Here is an 18,889-nt window from a genome sequence, read left to right on the forward strand (position 1 = left end):
ACACACACACACACACACACACACACACACCTTCTCATGCTGTTCCGCAGCGAGTAGGTATTTCCTCTGCCGCATGGCCTTATGGAACTCACACACACACACACACACGCACCCACACAAAACACACACAAAACACACACACACACAGACAAAAAACACACATACCTTCTCATGCTGTTCCGCAGCCAGCACGTATTCCCTCTGCCGCATGGCCTTATGGAACACACACACAACACACACACACACACACACACACACACACACACACACACACACACACACACACACACACACATACCTTCTCATGCTGTTCCGCAGCCAGCACGTATTCCCTCTGCCGCATGGCCTTATGGAACTCTTTAAGTGCACTGTCAAACTAGGGACACAGGAATAGATGTAGGCAAATGTTATCATATACTGAACATTCAAAATAACAGAATTAGCATGCAGAAGAAGGCCAGTGTAGCCAAAAACATATCATCCCAGATGGCTTCTGCAGGGAACCTAAGGTAATGGGAAATACAAGTTGTGGGATATTTTCATATGAATAAGAAATGGACTTACCAGATACCTGTTGAATCAGTGTAGCCTGGTGACCTAAGGTTAAAATGGGTGTGGTATTGTATACCATGGAAGCTTTCTGATTGGATGGAGTCAGGTTAGAGGTCAGGATATTATTGGTTACAGGGTTAGCCATTTATGGCTGGAGTGGGAGTGTCAGGTTAGGTTTTAAAGATGTTGGCGCGAATGTAATTTGGCAGATCTATTTCCGGTATACATCTCTTTGCTGTGGCTTAATGTACTACAGTAAATCCGTTGGAACAACACGTCCTGAGTCTTGACTTTCTGATTGTGAAAATAGTTTAAGACTTAGAATTGGCCACCACAAAGTTCCATGTAGCTGTACTGTTATGTAGCAAGGTGATATAAACACATCAGGGCCTTTGGTTCAATACCCAGGGATCACACACACACTGATATATATCTGCACTGTAATGTCAGTTGCTTTGCATGAAAACGTCTGCTGAATGAATAAACGCCAACGTAGCTCACCTCCACCAGATGTTGGCAAAGGTTGAGGACCACTTTGGTCCTCCCCAGCTGTGCACCCAGTCTAGTGAACTCTGTCACAGACTTATTGAGATCCTGGTGGACCTGTAACACAACACACATTCTTAAAACATGGCGGTATACTGCTTACACACACACACACACACACACACACACACACACACACACACACACACACACACACACACACACACACACACACACACACTCTGAGCCAAGTACAAGCAAAGTTCAATAATCATCAATTCTTCACTGCCTAGTGATCCTGCTATTCACCATTTAAAAACACACACTGGTTAATTGAGGCCATTAAACATGATGATAAAGGTTTTGAATTAGACTGAATATATACACCCACACTGCATCAAGTGGAATAAGTAGCTCTATATGTTAAACTCAATACTCATTGAAATTTCACAACATTGCAAATGTGACAATATCTATAATAGCATGTCCAGATTTCACATGGATGATTATTTGCTAATGGCCATCTCTAAGATTCCTGATGTCAGTAATGCGCTGAAGTTACCTCGTTCTCAATGACGTCTCTGATATCATCAATCTCTTTGTACATGCCGTCCACGTCTCTGCCCAGTCTCTCGGCGAGGTCGTAGGTGGGTAAGAAGTTATCATATTCCTTCTTTATCATGTACGTTGCCTCAGCCTGGTAAGGAAAAGTGAGTCACATATGGACAAAATAGCGTTAAAACCGCCCGTTCGAGTAAGGAACACTTCAGTTAGCATTGATTAAAGTATCCAGGGTTATGTTACAACAACTTAACTCAAAGGCTGGGACCAAATGTTTTGGCTCAAGCTGAGATGTGCTGAAAAATCAATGATGCACATCATATGCGACTAGCTTAAGTTAGATGATTCAGCGAGGACAGAGCTAAGGAGAGTTAAGTAACAACCGGCTTATACTTCACAGTGTATGCCCATGTAAAATAGTTTTGTTGTTTTCTCATCCAGCATATTAAATTGTTATAACGCACCTAGCTAAATGTGACACGTCACTTTGTGAGTTTGACAAAGTCAAGGCCATAGTCGAGTTATGCTAGCTAGGTACGGTAACGTTACAGCGTATTGTTGCATTATGAAAACTCTAACGTGGATTTAAGCATAACTATTATTTAGGATAACGTGAACCATTTTAGCTGGCGCTGACAATGCAGCCTGTCGAACATAGCGAATGAACTATCGCTAACTGGTTAGATTATTCTGTTAGGAAGTTCAACGTTACAGAAACCTAAGCTAACATGGCTGGCTAACGAATACTAGCTTACTTGCAACAACTGCTACATGTCAAATAGTTCAGTTAATAAGTGCAGTTCAATAATAGCAATGAAGATGTTACGCCTATTGCAACTATTAATACATTTTATGATTTCCAAAAAACTACTTTATTTTTTAGATTCAAGTAGTTGCACAGCAAACGTCAGATGGCGGCTACGGTGGCTGGCATGAGAGTATAAAACAATGTATTGCTAGTTCACAGACCTTAATGTCATCCGATTTTCTGGTTAATTTGGAGATCTTGGTCATTAGGTCATCCTTTTCCAGCTTGCCAGAACTAGCAAGCACTTCTGTCACAAACGAAGTCATATTTTACTTGCTGCTTGTCATTCGTGTTGACAGCTGACTTGCCCTGCCAAATTCTTGGCTAACACTGGCTAGCCTGTAAAATGGATTAACTGTTTTCGCCCGCGTAGTCATTTGCTTCTTCTTCTGCTTTCAAAATTTTGAACAACATACATGCATGCTATATCGCCACCAACTGAAGTGGAGTACGAAACGCAAAACAAGGAAATTAAGAACTCCTTGCTATGTCCTAACAAATAAATCACATTCCTTAAGCTATGGACAAAACTTCGACGTAATCGTGAACAATTCAGAATATTAAACTATGTCACTTCAGTTCACCTCTATCCCCTTTCTCTGAAGAACTATTTCTAGGGTACATCTGACTGCATGATTAAGACTAGTGGTGGCAACCTGTCGCCCTCTGTCTGAAAGACTAACAAATATTAGTTTTGAAATTGTGGAAATCTTAAAGCCACCTTATTACATTTACATTTACATCTAGTCATTTAGCAGACGCTTTTGTCCAAAGCGTCCAAAGCGACAAAGTGACCTTATGGCTCCGCCGACATGACTGTGTCCTCTGTAAGGTTAATGGTACAATTCACAAGCCAATAAGTAGCTACTATCAGGGAGCAGTGAACTACATGTAATTAAACTAGTAGTTTAATTATATCTTGTATCAAGTACTGATTTATTAAGAAACGTTGTTGCATGCTATTTTAGAAGACCTGGCTAACTGAGTAATCCTGCTTGGTGCACTGCCCCCACCTGGGTTCTAGTTTTTGGAAGGCAGGTGTCTGACTGATGGACATTGTGTATAAAGCCAAAGCTGACATTCCTTGCATCTTCCCATGAATATATTTTTGGTTTATGTATGACGTGTGAACAAGTAGTAGGCAGTTTTTGCAATAAACTCAACTGAGTGGCATTTTTTGCTGGCATGTGACTTTGTGTAGTATTTTGTTATAATTTCACATGCACATTGTCAATTTTATCATTTTTTTTACAAAGTAGTTTGATCTAACTAGCTTTAGATTTGTCCCTAGGGTAGCTTTACTCTAGTTCAGTGGTTCCCAAACTTTGTACAGTCCCGTACCCCCCGTAGCCCCCCCCCCCCCCCCCCTTTTTACTTTAATTCCGTTTTAATCCGTTTCGGCTCATTTTGTTCACCCAGAGGTAGATTAATGGCTTAAAATGAGTGAATAATATGTGCCACAAGTGACCCAAACCTTCTAAGGTTGTTGTTTGCCAGCCATCAACAGAACAGAAGACTAAAAAAACATTATTTGCAGGCCATTGGGAAGATTTGACAGGCTACGGAGGTCTGTGTTGAATAGGGGGGCGTGGCCGGAGCGGAGTTCAGCACAGACGTGACATTTTCTCAGTGGTTTTGTTTTCTAATTAATGCTTGTTCATCGTTGCGATCGTTGTTGTGTTTATAAGAAAGAAATACAGCCTTGCAGGACAAAATACAGGGGAATTTGGGCGATTTTGATGCACAAAATGATGTTTCCGTCTGAAAGTTGCAATTCTGTTTCAAACGGTACATTCTGCGAATTCCGTCCGTTTTCTGTTATCGCGGAAATTTTCTCCCCGCTTACCCCCTGAACCACTTCGCGTACCCCTGGGGGTACGCGTACCCCAGTTTGGGAACCGATGCTCTAGTTGAAAAGTGATTAGTTGCTACTGTATGTTGCTAGCTGCTATGCTTTCAAAGGAGCTTCCCCAACACTGCCAATAAGACACGACACTTATCAAATTTGACCACATATTTGCTGCAAACATGTAACAAATGTTATTTACTATAGTTTGTGGTTAATAGACACAAAACACTGATGAAGGAAGATGCCTGCTTGAAAACCCCAGTGAAATGCTCACCAAAGCAACCTTATTGATGCTGTGTCCTGCTGCTCAGGTTTTATGGTTGGGCAGTCATGTTGTTTATGACATGTGTTTAGCACTTGTGGGCTACAGAGAGTGCATGTTGTACTGTAAATGAGTGCCTCTCCTGTACAGATCCATGTTCAACATGTGGCGCGTGTTCTAGCCGTCTCCAGCCAGTACTGCGTTATTGTTGTATCCTGCAGCGCAGGATCTATGGTGGTGGCAGTGAGAGGTTGGCCGCTGTGGGAAGTCCCCAACCAACAGTAGAAGGCATTGAACATACAGTATGTTCCTGTGTATAACTAAAACGTTAAAATCTCAAATGTCTGATAAATCTACTCACTGTTTCCCTGTGTTGTTTTGGGTGGAAAACTCACTCATATTTACCTAATGATATTTAATAACTACTTGCACTGATCTATGATTTTAAAAACAGGGTTTTTAGAATGAATCAGTGGGTTCCATGTGCTTTCCTTGCCCCTTTGTCCCTCTGTTCCCGCCCCTCTCGTTACTGCCTGTTGTGTCTCGTAGTCCTGTGTATTAAACCCTCTGTTCATCATATGTCAACGTTCATGTTCACGTCAGGTTCATGGGTGCCTGCTGTTTTTGATGTTCATCCTGTTCTTGTATGAAACCTGCCTTGTATGTCAAGAATCCTTGTTTTGATTTAAACCTGTTCGAGTTGGCATTCGGGACCTACCTAAGCAAAGCAGGACATCATGCCGTTGGTATGGTGTTCATCAAATGAGAGGATTTTAATAGAGATGACACTTAATTCTGATGAGCCCCATACACAGAAGCCAATCAACACACGGACAGCATATAGCATGCTTAAGAAGTAGAATTAACTATTGCCCTATTATGTGAAACACATTTAATACAAAAGTCCATTATTTATCCTTCTTTCTTATTGGCAAAGACATGTGTGAGAGAGGCACTTAGGTTAGAAAGCCAAAACAGATGATATTTTTTTCTGCCAGCATTTTCAGTGCACCTTTCTCCTATCCTTCTAAACTCATTACGTAGACTCCACAATGAGCGTATACAGTTGTCGTATTCAGTTGCAATGGGCCAGGTCATCCAGGTCAAAGAAGAGGAAGGTTAACTGGGCCAGGTCATCCAGGTCAAAGAAGAGGAAGGTTAACTGGGCCAGGTCATCCAGGTCAAAGAAGAGGAAGGTTAACTGGGCCAGGTCATCCAGGTAAAAGAAGAGGAAGGTTAACTGGGCCAGGTCATCCAGGTAAAAGAAGAGGAAGGTTAACTGCAGTAAGCGCCGCCGCAGTAGCCTGCTTATCCCAGAGCAGGAGGGGGGGGCGTTTGGCCTGGTTGCCATAACGACTCCTAAATCGGGTTGCGTCTCCCGAAAGCGTTGTTGAACTACTACTATAGTTAAATGACAGAGAGACTTTTTGAACACTCGTTGAACTGTTTCATCGGCAAGATAATCTAGGTACCAGCAAAACTGAAGCACCCGCAGAAAATGAACAAAGGACCTGCTGTACCCAATTCTGCACTATGACTGCCAGACTGAATGTCACACTGAGTAATGCGTGACCAGTCCGGACCGGGCCTCTCTGTCTGACTAGGCAGGTCCATCTCTAGTGTGTTGTGTTGTGATGTGATATGTCCTGTCTTGTCTGACTAAGCAGGCCCATCTCTAATGTGTTGTGATGTGATATGTCTTGTCTGACTAAGCAGGCCCATCTCTAGTGTGTTGTGATGTGATATGTCTTGTCTGACTAAGCAGGCCCATCTCTAGTGTGTTGTGTTGTGATGTGATATGTCCTGTCTTGTCTGTTCACCCTACTTTCTTACACGATCATCGACTGGATGAGATTTAAACACACTGGTTGGACCATGCGTTTTAATTCCATTCATTTCCCTTCTACTTTGAACAATGAGATAATTCATGTGTTTGATACAGCGCCTGTGTTGTAGCACTACATACCCAATGGCCAGTTTATTAGGTACACCTAGCAAAAACGAATGTAGTCTAATACAACAGTACTGCAATACATCTCCCTTCATGACTGTTATAATGTTCAGTTTATGTCTAACGAGTTCAAGTGAGGTGGATACTCAACTGTGTGTTCCATTTTAGAGTATGTAGTTTCCGGTGCTGTTAAACTGTATTGAAGTAAACACAAAGGTGTTTCTGTTAGTTGGCCTATCCTCACTAGCTGAAATGGAGTGGTCAACATGTGTTCAAGTTCAAGTTCAAGTATTTTTATTCGTCACATACAACAAATGTAGTGAAATGTAAAAGGGTCTACGCTCCACACTGCGCAAAAATAAAATAAAATAAAATAAATTAAATTAAATTTAAATAAATAAATTAAAAAAAGGTGCTGCATTTAAAAATTTGAGATTAAGTGTCAGTGCATAACAATACAAAAACAGCACCACAAACTGCAGCCTCCAAAATGAACACGCAGTTGAATCAACATCTCTCTAAATTAGTTTAAACAAATAGTATAACCTTCATGAACCTAAGATTTATTGCAGGACTGGTGTATAAGGCTGCATTCGTTTTAGCTCAGTGTCAGATAAACTGGCAACTAAAGGTATTTCACTGATCATGGATGAGAACCATAAATAAATAAATCTATGTCCTGCACTTCTCTTTTTCTCCACAAGAGGGAGTCATCTTCCTGTAGTTCAGTGTTTCACCATTGGACATTGTGGCTCCCAAAGTTGAGAACAAAGGTCAACACGTCATTCATGTGTTTGATACAGCGCCTGTGTTGTAGCACTATATACGTACCCAATGGCCAGTTTATTAGGTACATCTAGCAAAAACGAATGTAGTCTAATACAACAGTACTGCAATACATCTCCCTTCATGACTGTTATAATGTTCAGTTTATGTCTAACGAGTTCAAGTGAGGTGGATATTCCATTTTAGAGTATGTAGTTTGCGGTGCTGTTAAACGGTATTGAAGTAAACACAAAGGTGTTTCTGTTAGTTGGCCTATCCTCACTAGCTGAAATGGAGTGGTCAACATGTGTTCAAGTTCAAGTTCAAGTATTTGTATTCGTCACATACAACAAATGTAGTGAAATGTAAAAGGGTCTACGCTCCACACTGCGCAAAAATCAAATAAAATAAAATAAAATAAATGTAATTAAATTTAAATAAATAAATGTAAAAAAGGTGCTGCATTTAAAAATTTGAGATTAAGTGTCAGTGCATAACAATACAAAAACAGCACCACAAACTGCAGCCTCCAAAATGAACACGCAGTTGAATCAACATCTCTCTAAATTAGTTTAAACAAATAGTATAACCTTCATGAAGCTAAGATTTATTGCAGGACTGGTGTATTAGGCTGCATTCATTTTAGCTCAGTGTCAGATAAACTGGCAACTAAAGGTATTTCACTGATCATGGATGAGAACCATAAATAAATAAATCTATGTCCTGCACTTCTCTTTTCCTCCACAAGAGGGAGTCATCTTCCTGTAGTTCAGTGTTTCACCATTGGACATTGTGGCTCCCAAGGCCAGACAAGTTGAGATTGAGATCAAAGGTCAACACAAGTCTTTCAACCAAAGGTAGCACACACTCACACACAAACAAACAAACAAGCAAACACACGATCAGCAAAACAAAAAGAATGACTAATAAATACACAATATGATCAATCCACAATGTATACAGTCTGCTGATTGCACAACACCAGGCCTAAGCAGCAATCACTTCTTGCTTGCAGATACTTGCGAGAAATACTTCTGACTCAATAGCAAGACATGCGGTGCAATAAATGTGCAATAAAACTCTGCATGTAAAACCTGTAGTGTGATCACTTACATGGAGGGTCCTGGCCATGTGTCCCTCTTCCCCCACCGTAGTGTGATCACTTACCTGGCCATGTGTCCCTCTGCCCCCACCGTAGTGAGATCACTTACCTGGAGGGTCCTGACCGTGTGTCCCTCTGCTCTCACCCCTCCCTTATTTCACCTTGAAAACACGACAACTGACTTGAGTCAAAACGACTCGTGATTTTTTTTATTTGCGACTACTAAATGTGATTAGGGTGGCCATCTTCAATGTAAAAAAAGGGGACACCGACCTACTATACTATGCAGGTGGCACTATGCACTTCCCTATTGTCTGTTCCTAGTATCAATGGAGTTTACTTTTCATTAAGCAGTTTAAAACATTTACACCAGTCAGTATGTTACATTACACGAGCATAGTACAAGTGTATGTCCGAGTCCCGTCACCACAACTGCCATTCATTGGTCAATGATGGAACATGTGATCATAATGTGGGGCATACCAGGTGAACATAACCTTTGAGATCTTCCATATTTTGCAAAAAGAGTTTATCAATTGTGACATCCTAAGGTTCTTTTTTAGTATTCTCTTGGGTGAGGACTTTACTTTTGTGCCCTGCAGCTAAACCAACATGTACTTGGTTAAAAGGTACTAAACCAACATGTACTTGGTTAAAAGGTCAAATCCGTAATTCAGCCAATTTCTCTTCACGGCCTCTAGGTGGCTGATCAGTTTTTGCACTGTAAAAAACTCCACGGAATTGGTTTGATTGGCTGTTGAGCTCAAATATCAACAACCTAAACCCAATCGAGGACTGCATCTTTAAGTGGCTATAACTCATGCTTTATTCTCAGATAATGAACAGGGAATGAACAACACACAGTACCTGATAAGCAATTAAGACATTGGCTGCAGTCTTTCTGAGCTGTAGCCAAAGAGCATACGGTAGCAGTGCAGAATAATTCATCATACATTGAAAGTTTTGAAGTCCTTAAGTCGTACACAAAAGACAGATCATTTCTTTGATGTATTTATTGTACAGACAGTGCAGAGTGATCCAGGGTGATTCACAGAAAGTATGTTTGACCAAAGCAGCAGAAAACATATGTGTACATGAGTGCTTTGGTTTGAAAGACATATTTGGTGCTTAGCTGTTAATTGGCCTGCTCTAGTTAAATACATGTATCACCGGTAAGATCAGGACTCATAATTCCACTTGGGCAAGAATATCCTCCCTTCTTTCAGAGCATACAGTAGATGATTCAGAATCAATGATTACCAGACAGTGGAAGTGGAAAACAGTGTCAGTTGCCATGACGTCGAGTTCAAGGTTCCATTCGTTTTCAACACATCACTTCCACAGAACCTAAACACAGACTCCTGAAAGCTTATTTTCTCTCTCTCCTCGTCATCAACAAATGAAACTAATCTGGCATCCTTCTCTCCCCCCTCAATACCCGCTGACAAACACCAACCGTGCCGAGTGGGCCAAGTCCGCCAGGTAGATCAGCAGGTTGAGCGCCGTGAGCACTGCCACGGCGACCACCTTATCCCAGGCGCACGTGCCGGGGCTGGAGCAGTAGGGGGGCCGCGACCCCCTGTTACTATAACGACTGTCGAACTGGAAGACCGGCCAGATGATGGTCGCCGTGAGATACATGGCCACAGCCAGGAAGGAGTAGGCAGACAGGAAGCGGGAGAAGGGGAACGGGAGACAGCCGGTGCACTCGCCCACGCACAGCACCACCACGGCGGCCGAGAGCACGAAGCAGATGATGTACACGGCCAGGCACCACTTGAGCGCGGGGTAGCGGTCGTAGGACACGGGCTCGCTGATGAACACGAAGATCACGCACGCCACGAACGTCTCGCACACCTTCAGCAGGCCCGGCGTGGTGGCCATGTAACCCGCCACCTCGCCCGGCCGTGCCCGCGCCAGGCTCACCTCCACCAGGTACGCCACCGTGGCCAGGCAGGAGAAGACGGTGGCGACGATGCGGTGGTCGCGCGCCTCGCCCTGCGGCTGGCTGCCCTTGAGGAAGTTGATGGGGAAGGCCACGGACGCGGTGAGGCACAGCAGGGTGGCGTAGCAGGCGAAGGTGATGGGGAAGTTGGTCCAGGAGACGGGCGCGCGCGTCTGCAGGCCCAGCAGCTCCACCAGGAGGATGAGCAGGGTGCCGGCGAAGCTGAAGCTCCAGCAGAACATGAAGAGGTCGCCGCCGTTGCCCAGGTGAGCGCCGTGAGACGCCACGCTGAACGTCACGCACGTGCACACCAGCGCCGCCGTGCGCACCCACAGCAGCCGCGAAGTGTGTGGGAAAATGAAAGGCATGATGGGAAATAATAGAAAACAAAAATACACGTAATCAGTGGTGGATCGTCTGGGCACTGGGTTACTTTGTGACTGTGTTCAGTCTTCTCTGGACGGTTCTTTTCTCTCTTTCTCTCAAAAGCAAAACCCTAAGAGTGTGAACAATAACAATATCCAGTGGAATATGCCTTAAGTCTGGTGCAGATGATAGTTGGCCACTTTAGCAAAGATGGTTGACAGGACACATGGTGAAAGTCATGGAAGACGCTGACTTGAGTCTATTTGCTCGATGTTTCAAGAGGATCTGTGAAGAGAAATGAAAGTAAGATTAAGGCAAGGCAAGTATAGGCAGTATGCTAGTTTGGTTGGTCTACATAGTAGACACATGTTAATGTTTTTCTCCTTTTTGATGTCTGTGATGGATATAAACGCTGAAAAACATTGGTCCAACCTTGAAGACAAAGACATGTACTGCTAGAGTCATAAACTGTGCAACTCAATACATTTCATGAAGTGGTTGTGCTATCCACAAACCCCTCCTAAAAGGACACACACCAGTTTTTTCAGATGACATACTTTCTGCATTTGTGCAGTAGTAGTGCTATATAAATAACATCTGGTGTGTCTGGCGTCCCACTTTATTACTGAGGAAATTAACTCAGAATGCTACAAATATCAAAAAGTACTATATTGTCATAGCTATGTGTTAGACAACAAGCTGAACTCAATACGAAATATGTAAAGCTCTTTTTATGTGCCACTGTATTGATTGGAATGTCAGGATTTCCTTTTTGGGCCCAAATGCAGCAGATATTTTACTAGTGAATCCACATATCATTTGCGACAACATAGAAGAAAGTATGAACCATATAAAATTAAAATAAACCGGTCATCCCCCGATTTTCGTACCTATAGTTAGTTAGTTACCCAACACTCTCTCACCGTCAACAGTTTTTACAAACAAATACCTTGCATAATTTAACACTTTTTGCCCAATCCCCTTTGCAATATAGCGTGGGCCTGCTAGGCAGAAATGTGAACTAGTTCAGTTTGTTGCCCTGAAGGAAAATAGGCACGAGGGCCGTGTGGTTTGATGTGTGCATATATGTCACGCCAGCGCTGAACTCTGCTCTTGCCTGCCACGCCCCCTTCGACTTCAACTCACGCACCTCCGTCTCATTCACAATCACTGCAGTACTAATCACAGAAACCGGTCACCACTCTACTTAAACCCTTCACTCCTTGTCTGACCTCGCATCATCATAAGATGGCTTTCACTTAAGCGCATTCTGTAAGTCAACAGCACAATGTAACCTTAGAAAAGAAAATGAGGAAACCAAGTTTTTAATAATTAAACCTGCCCTCTGCTCACTGTTTTTTTAATCCACAATGTGATCAATCCACAATGTGATCGATCCACGATGTGTACAGAGTGCTGATTGCACAACACCAGGCCGATGCAGCAAACATTTCTTGCTTGCAGATACTTGTGGGAAATACTTCTGACTCAATAGCAACTAAAGGCCTCCTCCTATAACCTTCTTTCCTATCAGACATGAACACAGACCAAAGCCATACTGCTTCACTCCACAGAAGAATACACACACACACACACACTCACATTTACATACACACAAATATATGGGAGGCAGGAGTACATTTGGGTACAGCACACACACACACACACACACACACAAAAGTTTTTTTTTAAAGACGAGAATCTTTTGGGTGAATGTCCTTAGCTGTAAACGCTCCGGAGGAATTACGCTGTGTGTCAGCCTCTGCAACACTGCACACTTATTATAACACACTGTTTATTACACATTATTTATCTCCCACTGTGAAGACACTTTAGCACACTGTTAACTTTTTTGGCCACTTTGGTAACAACCACCAAAGATTTGGCATGGAATCTGTGTTCCCAATACTATCTCTGAGTATTCCCCTCCTCAAAAAAAATCCTCAAATTTAGCAAATGTCTCTTTATAGTTCTCTATACCTCTGGTCCTTATAGTTCTCTACACCACTGGTCTTTATAGTTCTCTATAGCTCTGGTCTTTATTGTCCTCTATACTCTGGTGTTCGTAAACAGTCCTGGGCTCTGTCATTGGGAAACAAAGTGGCTTGGCCCAAGCTATACTATTCCAACCAGTCAACAGCGTTGCTTAAGGTGCACTGAAAGGAAGGATGTATTTGATTGGCAGTTGATTTCAAAACAGCAACAACCTTTCGCCAATCTTGAGGACTGCACCTTATAGTGCTGCAGCTGTGGCTTTCCGGCCCTCTGTCTTCAGAGCTCAGTTTAAGTGTTTCTTGTCACAGCCCTTAATGGCCTCCACTTCCTCCATCAGAACAGTAGCAGAACGATGATGAGGAGACAGGAAGTTTGAGTGCGGACAGGAGCGGCACCCACCCAAGGCCTTATTAATGTTGATGTCACATCCCAAAGGGAAATCTAATCTAACTCTCTATACGTTTCTCGCGCTAATCAGATCCACGAGATGTAACCAGCATGTGACCTTGTTATTAGGCCCCAAGAACGCATTAAGGTGGTGCAGAGCTGCTTCCTGTGCGGTGTGGCTGGCTTCCTCATGTAAACGTGTTCTGAAAGTACACTGAGGTTGCATGGTCACAGATAGGGTGAGGATAGAATGTTGGGGGTGGGGGTAGGGGGTTACTTGGCAACGCCAACGCCCATGGTCTGTTTGTACTGAGAAGCACCAACTTGTTTCAGTTGCCCAATGGAGAACATATTGTATTGTATTATACTTGTACCAAACAAATACTGTAGCAGTAGCTTTTTAAGCAGGGAATGCCATATGAATGAGAACATTTTCTATTTTTTGTCTCATTTCATCATGCATCACCTATTTCATGAATAATATATATTATATTACTAGTGCTATATAGTAACATTATACTATATACTATCATTATAAACTGTAGCGGGGGCTGGACTATTGGACTTTAACCAGGACTTCAACCACGCAATTCAACCAGGCTACGTGTGATTATAGATAGCCTACATCCAACACAATAGAGCTTCCAGTGACGCCCCGACGTGACGGCCAGCCAACATAGTCAAAAACTGTTTCCCATATGACTGAGGCTACTTACAAGGCATTAGTTTCTCATGCACAGTTTACGCAAGGTTTTACTTTTTCTAAGTTGAACAAAAACTATTTTGTTAAACGTATTGTAATCTTACAGAAACTCCAGGAATTCGGCCGATATCATAAGAAGCGCTCCCTTTTTACGACACACTGTACCGTTACAGTTCTTAACGGTTCTCAAAGCTTTATAATCCGATATGGGTAAAAGTTACCATTGTATAGCGGATCGCTGACATCAATAAACTCACCTTTTCGTAAGAATGTTGTGTGTTGCATACCTCCTTTCTTTCTCAGCACCAACACGCTTGTTGCATCGCAGCGGCAGGGGGAATTTTCTTCCTCCTCAGTCCAGACACGTCCCCACGCCCAGTTATAACCAAATTAGGTATTGCATTTTTAGCTTCTTTCCTATCCCCTCTTTCGTCATCCGGAGCTGATGATATCGGAAGTCATTGAATAGTATCATTTCACTAATGGAATAGGACTGAACAGTTCGCCTATACCGACACCTTAGGCTAGATAAGGATACGATTAGACCTGTGTGTGTTTAGAATTCATGGACCATTAGAGACAGCTCTAAGCCTATCTCTTTAGCCTAAATACAATTATAAACTGTTTTTAAGAATCATTATTGAAGACAAAGTTTTAATTCAGATCATATGAAGAGACTGTCCAACTGTATGAACTAAGCCTGAACTTGTCAGAGCTCCAAAGGAAATGTGCACTTTAACACTTGAACCCAATTATTTAATAAGTCACCCAATTAGAAAATCTCTGTTAGGCCTAGTCTACGGACCAATCACTTCTCAGATGATCGGGTGAGTGCTGACGAGTGTGAAGAGGGCTTGTTTCTGTTGAAAGCTGAACACAACATACAAGCAAATTAATTGTTTCTGAAATGAATGGCAAGGCCAGAAATAATGCATATCCATTGTATTGGGGAATTTAAAGTAGCCCATCGCAGACATAACATCCAATGTATATAAATGCTATGCAACATAGGAACTTCTCCCTTTTCGTTTTAGCCTACAAGTAGATCACATGGATTGAATTGTTTTGTAAAAACAGATTATGTTATTTAAGGGAACTTAAAGTGTTGTTTAATGCATGCTTCCTGGAAATCAAACTCATGACCCATGACCTGATACAGGCCTAGCTTGCTCCACGAATTGAGCTAACAAACAGCAACACTAGGAAATCATTGGAGACATATTTGCTCATTCCAAGCTATTTATGTAATATTGTGTGCGTCTCACAACCAAAGTCGATTATTACTATTTTATAACGGCTGAATTAATGACCAACAACTTTGTCGGTGGACGGTAGCCGATTCCTCATTGGAAAAATCCAGAATGAGTCACTGCAACACTGGAATCCAGCCTACAGAGGGCGATAGGAAGAATGTTTGCCTCTACTCCACAGCAAAACACAAACCCTAGGTGATGGTAGGATTTCCCTGTAACAAGCAAACACTAAATAGTCTGCAGAATGGAAGGGTAATAAATGCACCGACTAAGAGTTGAGACGGAATCGAAATATGCACCGATGAAATGTGGATTAACCGGTGGAAGTCGATGCATGGGATAATGGAATCTCACCCCGTGGAATGCAGCACTATGAGGATCAAATGAAACGAACTATTTTGGAGGAATCTCGTATGTAGCTAGCTCACACACTCGCGTGCAATGCCTCTCATGAGAAAACAGTGCTTGTTTTTTTTTGTAAACATTTGCCAAATGGCATCAGCAATCACGGTTCAATTTGATAGTCTTTTGAGGTTCTAGCTTTTAAGTTTTCAGTTTGAGCATCGGATATACTGCTGTCCTTGTTGATCAGTTTCACTGGAAAGGTAGCTTTTGGCCAATGCTGCCGTCCACGACCTTGGACATAGCGTGGATAGCGACGCCGATGCAAGCGCCTCAGTGGTCGGCACTCTTCCTCAGGCAATCACGAGGATGACGGATGGCCTTGCAAACTACAGTTAGCTAGGTTAGCTAAAGTATAACGTAATGGTATTTGTAACGCTATAAGGTTGCCATACTGCTATTACTGCAATATCCCGTATGGCTTTTCCATAATTTAAAACATTAGCAATTGTGAGGACACTCGTATAAAAGCATATTATTGGAAATATAGATGCTTAGCAGCTAGCTCAACTGCCTCATCATAGGGCAGTAGGTAGCATGCTATTCACTAGCCTGTAAATCTGGAAAGACCAGGCAGTTAGGGTAGCTTATATGTTCTTTGCTTATCTCTTGTGAAATGTGTAGTAAGTGTCTACATAGGTAGCTAATAGCGTTGTTGTTTTAAATAGCATGCCTGTTTCTGCAATGTAATTACTGTACTATGGTGTTAAGATGCGAGGTATTTTCAGCTTGTTCGCATTCAATTGTTTGTTGTGGTGACCCGTTGCAGGCTCACATGAGCTAGCTAGCCTGATCGAGAGGTCGTGGTCACTTGAGTCTTTGCAATGAGTTAGCTTGTTAGCTAATGCGACTATTGTAGGCTCCTTTTTCGAAGAATGCCTCTCAGCTGCATGTCCGTAGTAGATTTGTTGAAAATAAACATAGCGATAGGTGGTTGGCCTGACTGGCTTACCCTACCTAGCTAACTAGCTGTCTGCCTGTCAAGAGAGTCCTGGCTCGTCTGTCTTGTTTATCTAGACTTGGAAGCTGCAACACGCTCTTTGTGAAGCAAATTGCATACCTAACATAGTTTAATTTGACAAAATGGCGTTCGATAACAGATTAGACGTTTTACATTTTAAAGGGAAATATGATGTTTGCGCTTCTACCAAATGAACCACAGCATCTGGCAGTAAGAGTAGCACGACCACCGTTATGTAACACGGGTGCTTTGCGTGTTTGCTTTGCAAAGACTGTGATTGCATGACCTCTACCTAAATCATAGGGTGTTCAAAGTATTGATATGCCTTTCTGATTACTTGAAAGACTAACGTGATAATCGGATAGACACACATGATAGACTACTTGCCAAAAAGAGCCTAACCACTGGCACAAATTATCCGGTTGTGTCTTATTGGCCATGCGCACTGTGTCTTAATATTAATGCATACAAACTGTTGCACGTGGTTGTAGTAAATCAAACATTGCGGAAATGATTACCCACTGACCCATCTCTACAGCCTGGAAAGCGGACTCGAGTCTAACCGCCTGGCGCCATGAGTGTACGGCACCCCACCTCAACTCTGGACAGGTCAGTAGTCTGTGGCACTATAGTTCAACGGTTTGCATGTGTTCTCACTGGAAAATACCGAAGCATTCGGAAAGTTATGATTCATTCAGGTCTCATCTTCAATCTCATACATCTGCACACAATGTCCTACAATGGCAAAATAAAAATGGGCTTTGAGTGTTTAGTATATTTGTTTAAAAAAATAAAAAAACATAAGTGGGCCCTTCACGTAGTACTCGGTTAAAGTACCTTTGGCAGCAACGACAGCCTCAAGTCTTCTTGGGAATGATCGTACAAGCTTGGCACACCTTTCTTTTGGAAGCTTCTGGGCAGAATCCCATTCAAGCTTATCCAGGTTGGATGGGGAGCATCAGTGCACAGCCATTGCAAGGTCACTCTCTAGAGATGCTCCATCGGTTCCGGTCTGGACTCTGGCTGGGCCACTCCAGGACTGTCACAGTTTTCCCGGAGCCACTTCTGTGTTTTCTTGGCAGTATTCGTCAGCCTGAGATCCTGAGCACTTTGGAAAAGGTCTCCCCTGAGAGTTGCTCCATGTTTTTCTGCATCCATCTTTCCCGTTATACTGATTAGTCTCCCAGTCCCTGTCGCAGGAAAAACATCTTCACATCATTATGCTACCACCACCACTGTGTTTGACTGTAGGGGTGGTATTAATGAGGTGATGCTCAGTGCCTGGTTTCCTCCACACGCCGTTGGGAACTGTGGCCAAATAGTTCAGTCTTTGCTTCATCAGACCAGAGGATTTAGCCTCGTATGGTCTGAGAGCCGTGCAGGTGCTTTTTGGCAAACTCCCAGCAGGCTCTTATGTGCCTTAGTGAAGAGTGGCTTCCGTCTGGCCACCCCACCATTAAAGGCCTGGTTGGTGGCCTGCTGCACTGATGATGGTTGTCCTACTGTAAGGTTCTCCTGTCTCCATAAAGGAACTCTGGTCCTCATTCACAGTGACCATTGGGTTCTTGGTTACCTTGGTTACCTGCCTGACCAAGGCCCTTTGTTCTCAGTTACTCAGTTTGGATGGGCGGCCAGATCTGGGAAGACTGTTGGTGGTTCCAAATCTCTTCCATCTGGGAATGATGGAGGCTACTGTGCTCTTGGGCACTTTCAATAGTACAGACATTTTCTTGTTACCTTTCCCAGATCTGTGTCTTCACATGATCCTGTCTCGCAGGTCTACAGACAATTTTCTTGACCTCATGGCTAGGTTTTCACTCTCACATACACCATCAACTGTGAGAACTTATATAGACCGAGGCGTGCCTTTCCTAATTATGTCCAATGAATTCAATTAGGCGCAGGTGGACTCCAATTAACTTGTAGTTCGCATCTCATGGACCATTGATAGAAGTAAGATGTGCCAAAGTGTCATAACAAAGGGTCTGAATACTAATGTCATATTTCAGTCTTTTGTTTTTAATAAATGAACAAAGTACTCCAAAAAAGTTGGAGTTTTTGTTGTGTAGTATTGTGTGTAGATTGACGAGGGAAAAAATGATCGGGATCCATTTTAAGATGAATCTGAAACATAACAAAAATGTGTAAAACTTCAAAGGGTCTGAAAGCTTTCCGAATGCACTGTAGTTCCTTGAGTGTGTGTTTCTCACCGTATGAGAACTGGTCATCAGAACTGGTTTGAAATATGGGAAGTGGGCACAGGTTTGGGGTTTCTAACCCATCGGTTTAAACAAAAGAAAGCTTGTCTTGTCTTCCATTTAAAGAGACGTCACCGGAGATGTGGGTTTTTGTGTGTGTGTCTGTGTCTGTGTGTGTCTGTGTGTGTGTGTGTTGGTCGTCTGTTCTGTCTGGATCCTTTCCCACTTGTGTCTGCTTCTCTGTCTCCTTCTTCCTCTCTCTTACTGTCTCCCCGTTTACTCTGTTCTTTCCCCTGTTTCCCCCACTCATGTTGTCTGTCTGTCTGTCTGCCTGTCTGTCTGT

General features: G+C 42.8%; 2 protein-coding genes across 12 annotated transcripts in view; one reads left to right on the plus strand and one right to left on the minus strand.

Moving 5' to 3' along the window:
* Window positions 1-9,334: 9,334 nt before the first annotated feature.
* Window positions 9,335-18,158, minus strand: LOC122130100 (myeloid-associated differentiation marker homolog). Of its 2 annotated transcripts, none has more exons than XM_042704793.1 (2): window positions 17,186-18,158; window positions 9,335-10,932 (listed from the first exon to the last, which is right to left on the minus strand). In XM_042704793.1, the coding sequence occupies exon 2, from the start codon at window positions 10,647-10,649 to the stop codon at window positions 9,768-9,770; it is 882 nt and encodes a 293-aa protein (XP_042560727.1). In that variant the 5' UTR covers window positions 10,650-10,932; window positions 17,186-18,158; the 3' UTR covers window positions 9,335-9,767. The 2 variants fall into 2 exon arrangements, with proteins under 2 accessions (XP_042560727.1, XP_042560726.1); XM_042704792.1 differs by lacking the exon at window positions 17,186-18,158 and adding an exon at window positions 13,990-14,114.
* Window positions 15,175-18,889, plus strand: part of LOC122130099 (rho guanine nucleotide exchange factor 11-like) — a 24,869-nt gene continuing 21,154 nt past the window's right edge. For 4 of the 10 annotated variants that reach the window (XM_042704782.1, XM_042704791.1, XM_042704785.1 and 1 more), the window contains exon 1: window positions 15,175-16,957. In XM_042704782.1, coding sequence (XP_042560716.1) covers window positions 16,923-16,957 — 35 coding nt within the window. In that variant the 5' untranslated portion in view covers window positions 15,175-16,922. The remainder of the gene's footprint in view (window positions 16,958-18,889) is intronic. The other 6 variants (XM_042704783.1, XM_042704786.1, XM_042704789.1 and 3 more) reach the window with 2 other exon arrangements.

This window comes from Clupea harengus, unplaced genomic scaffold (genome assembly GCF_900700415.2).
Source record: "Clupea harengus unplaced genomic scaffold, Ch_v2.0.2, whole genome shotgun sequence".
In the NCBI taxonomy this organism is placed as follows: Eukaryota; Metazoa; Chordata; class Actinopteri; order Clupeiformes; family Clupeidae; genus Clupea; species Clupea harengus.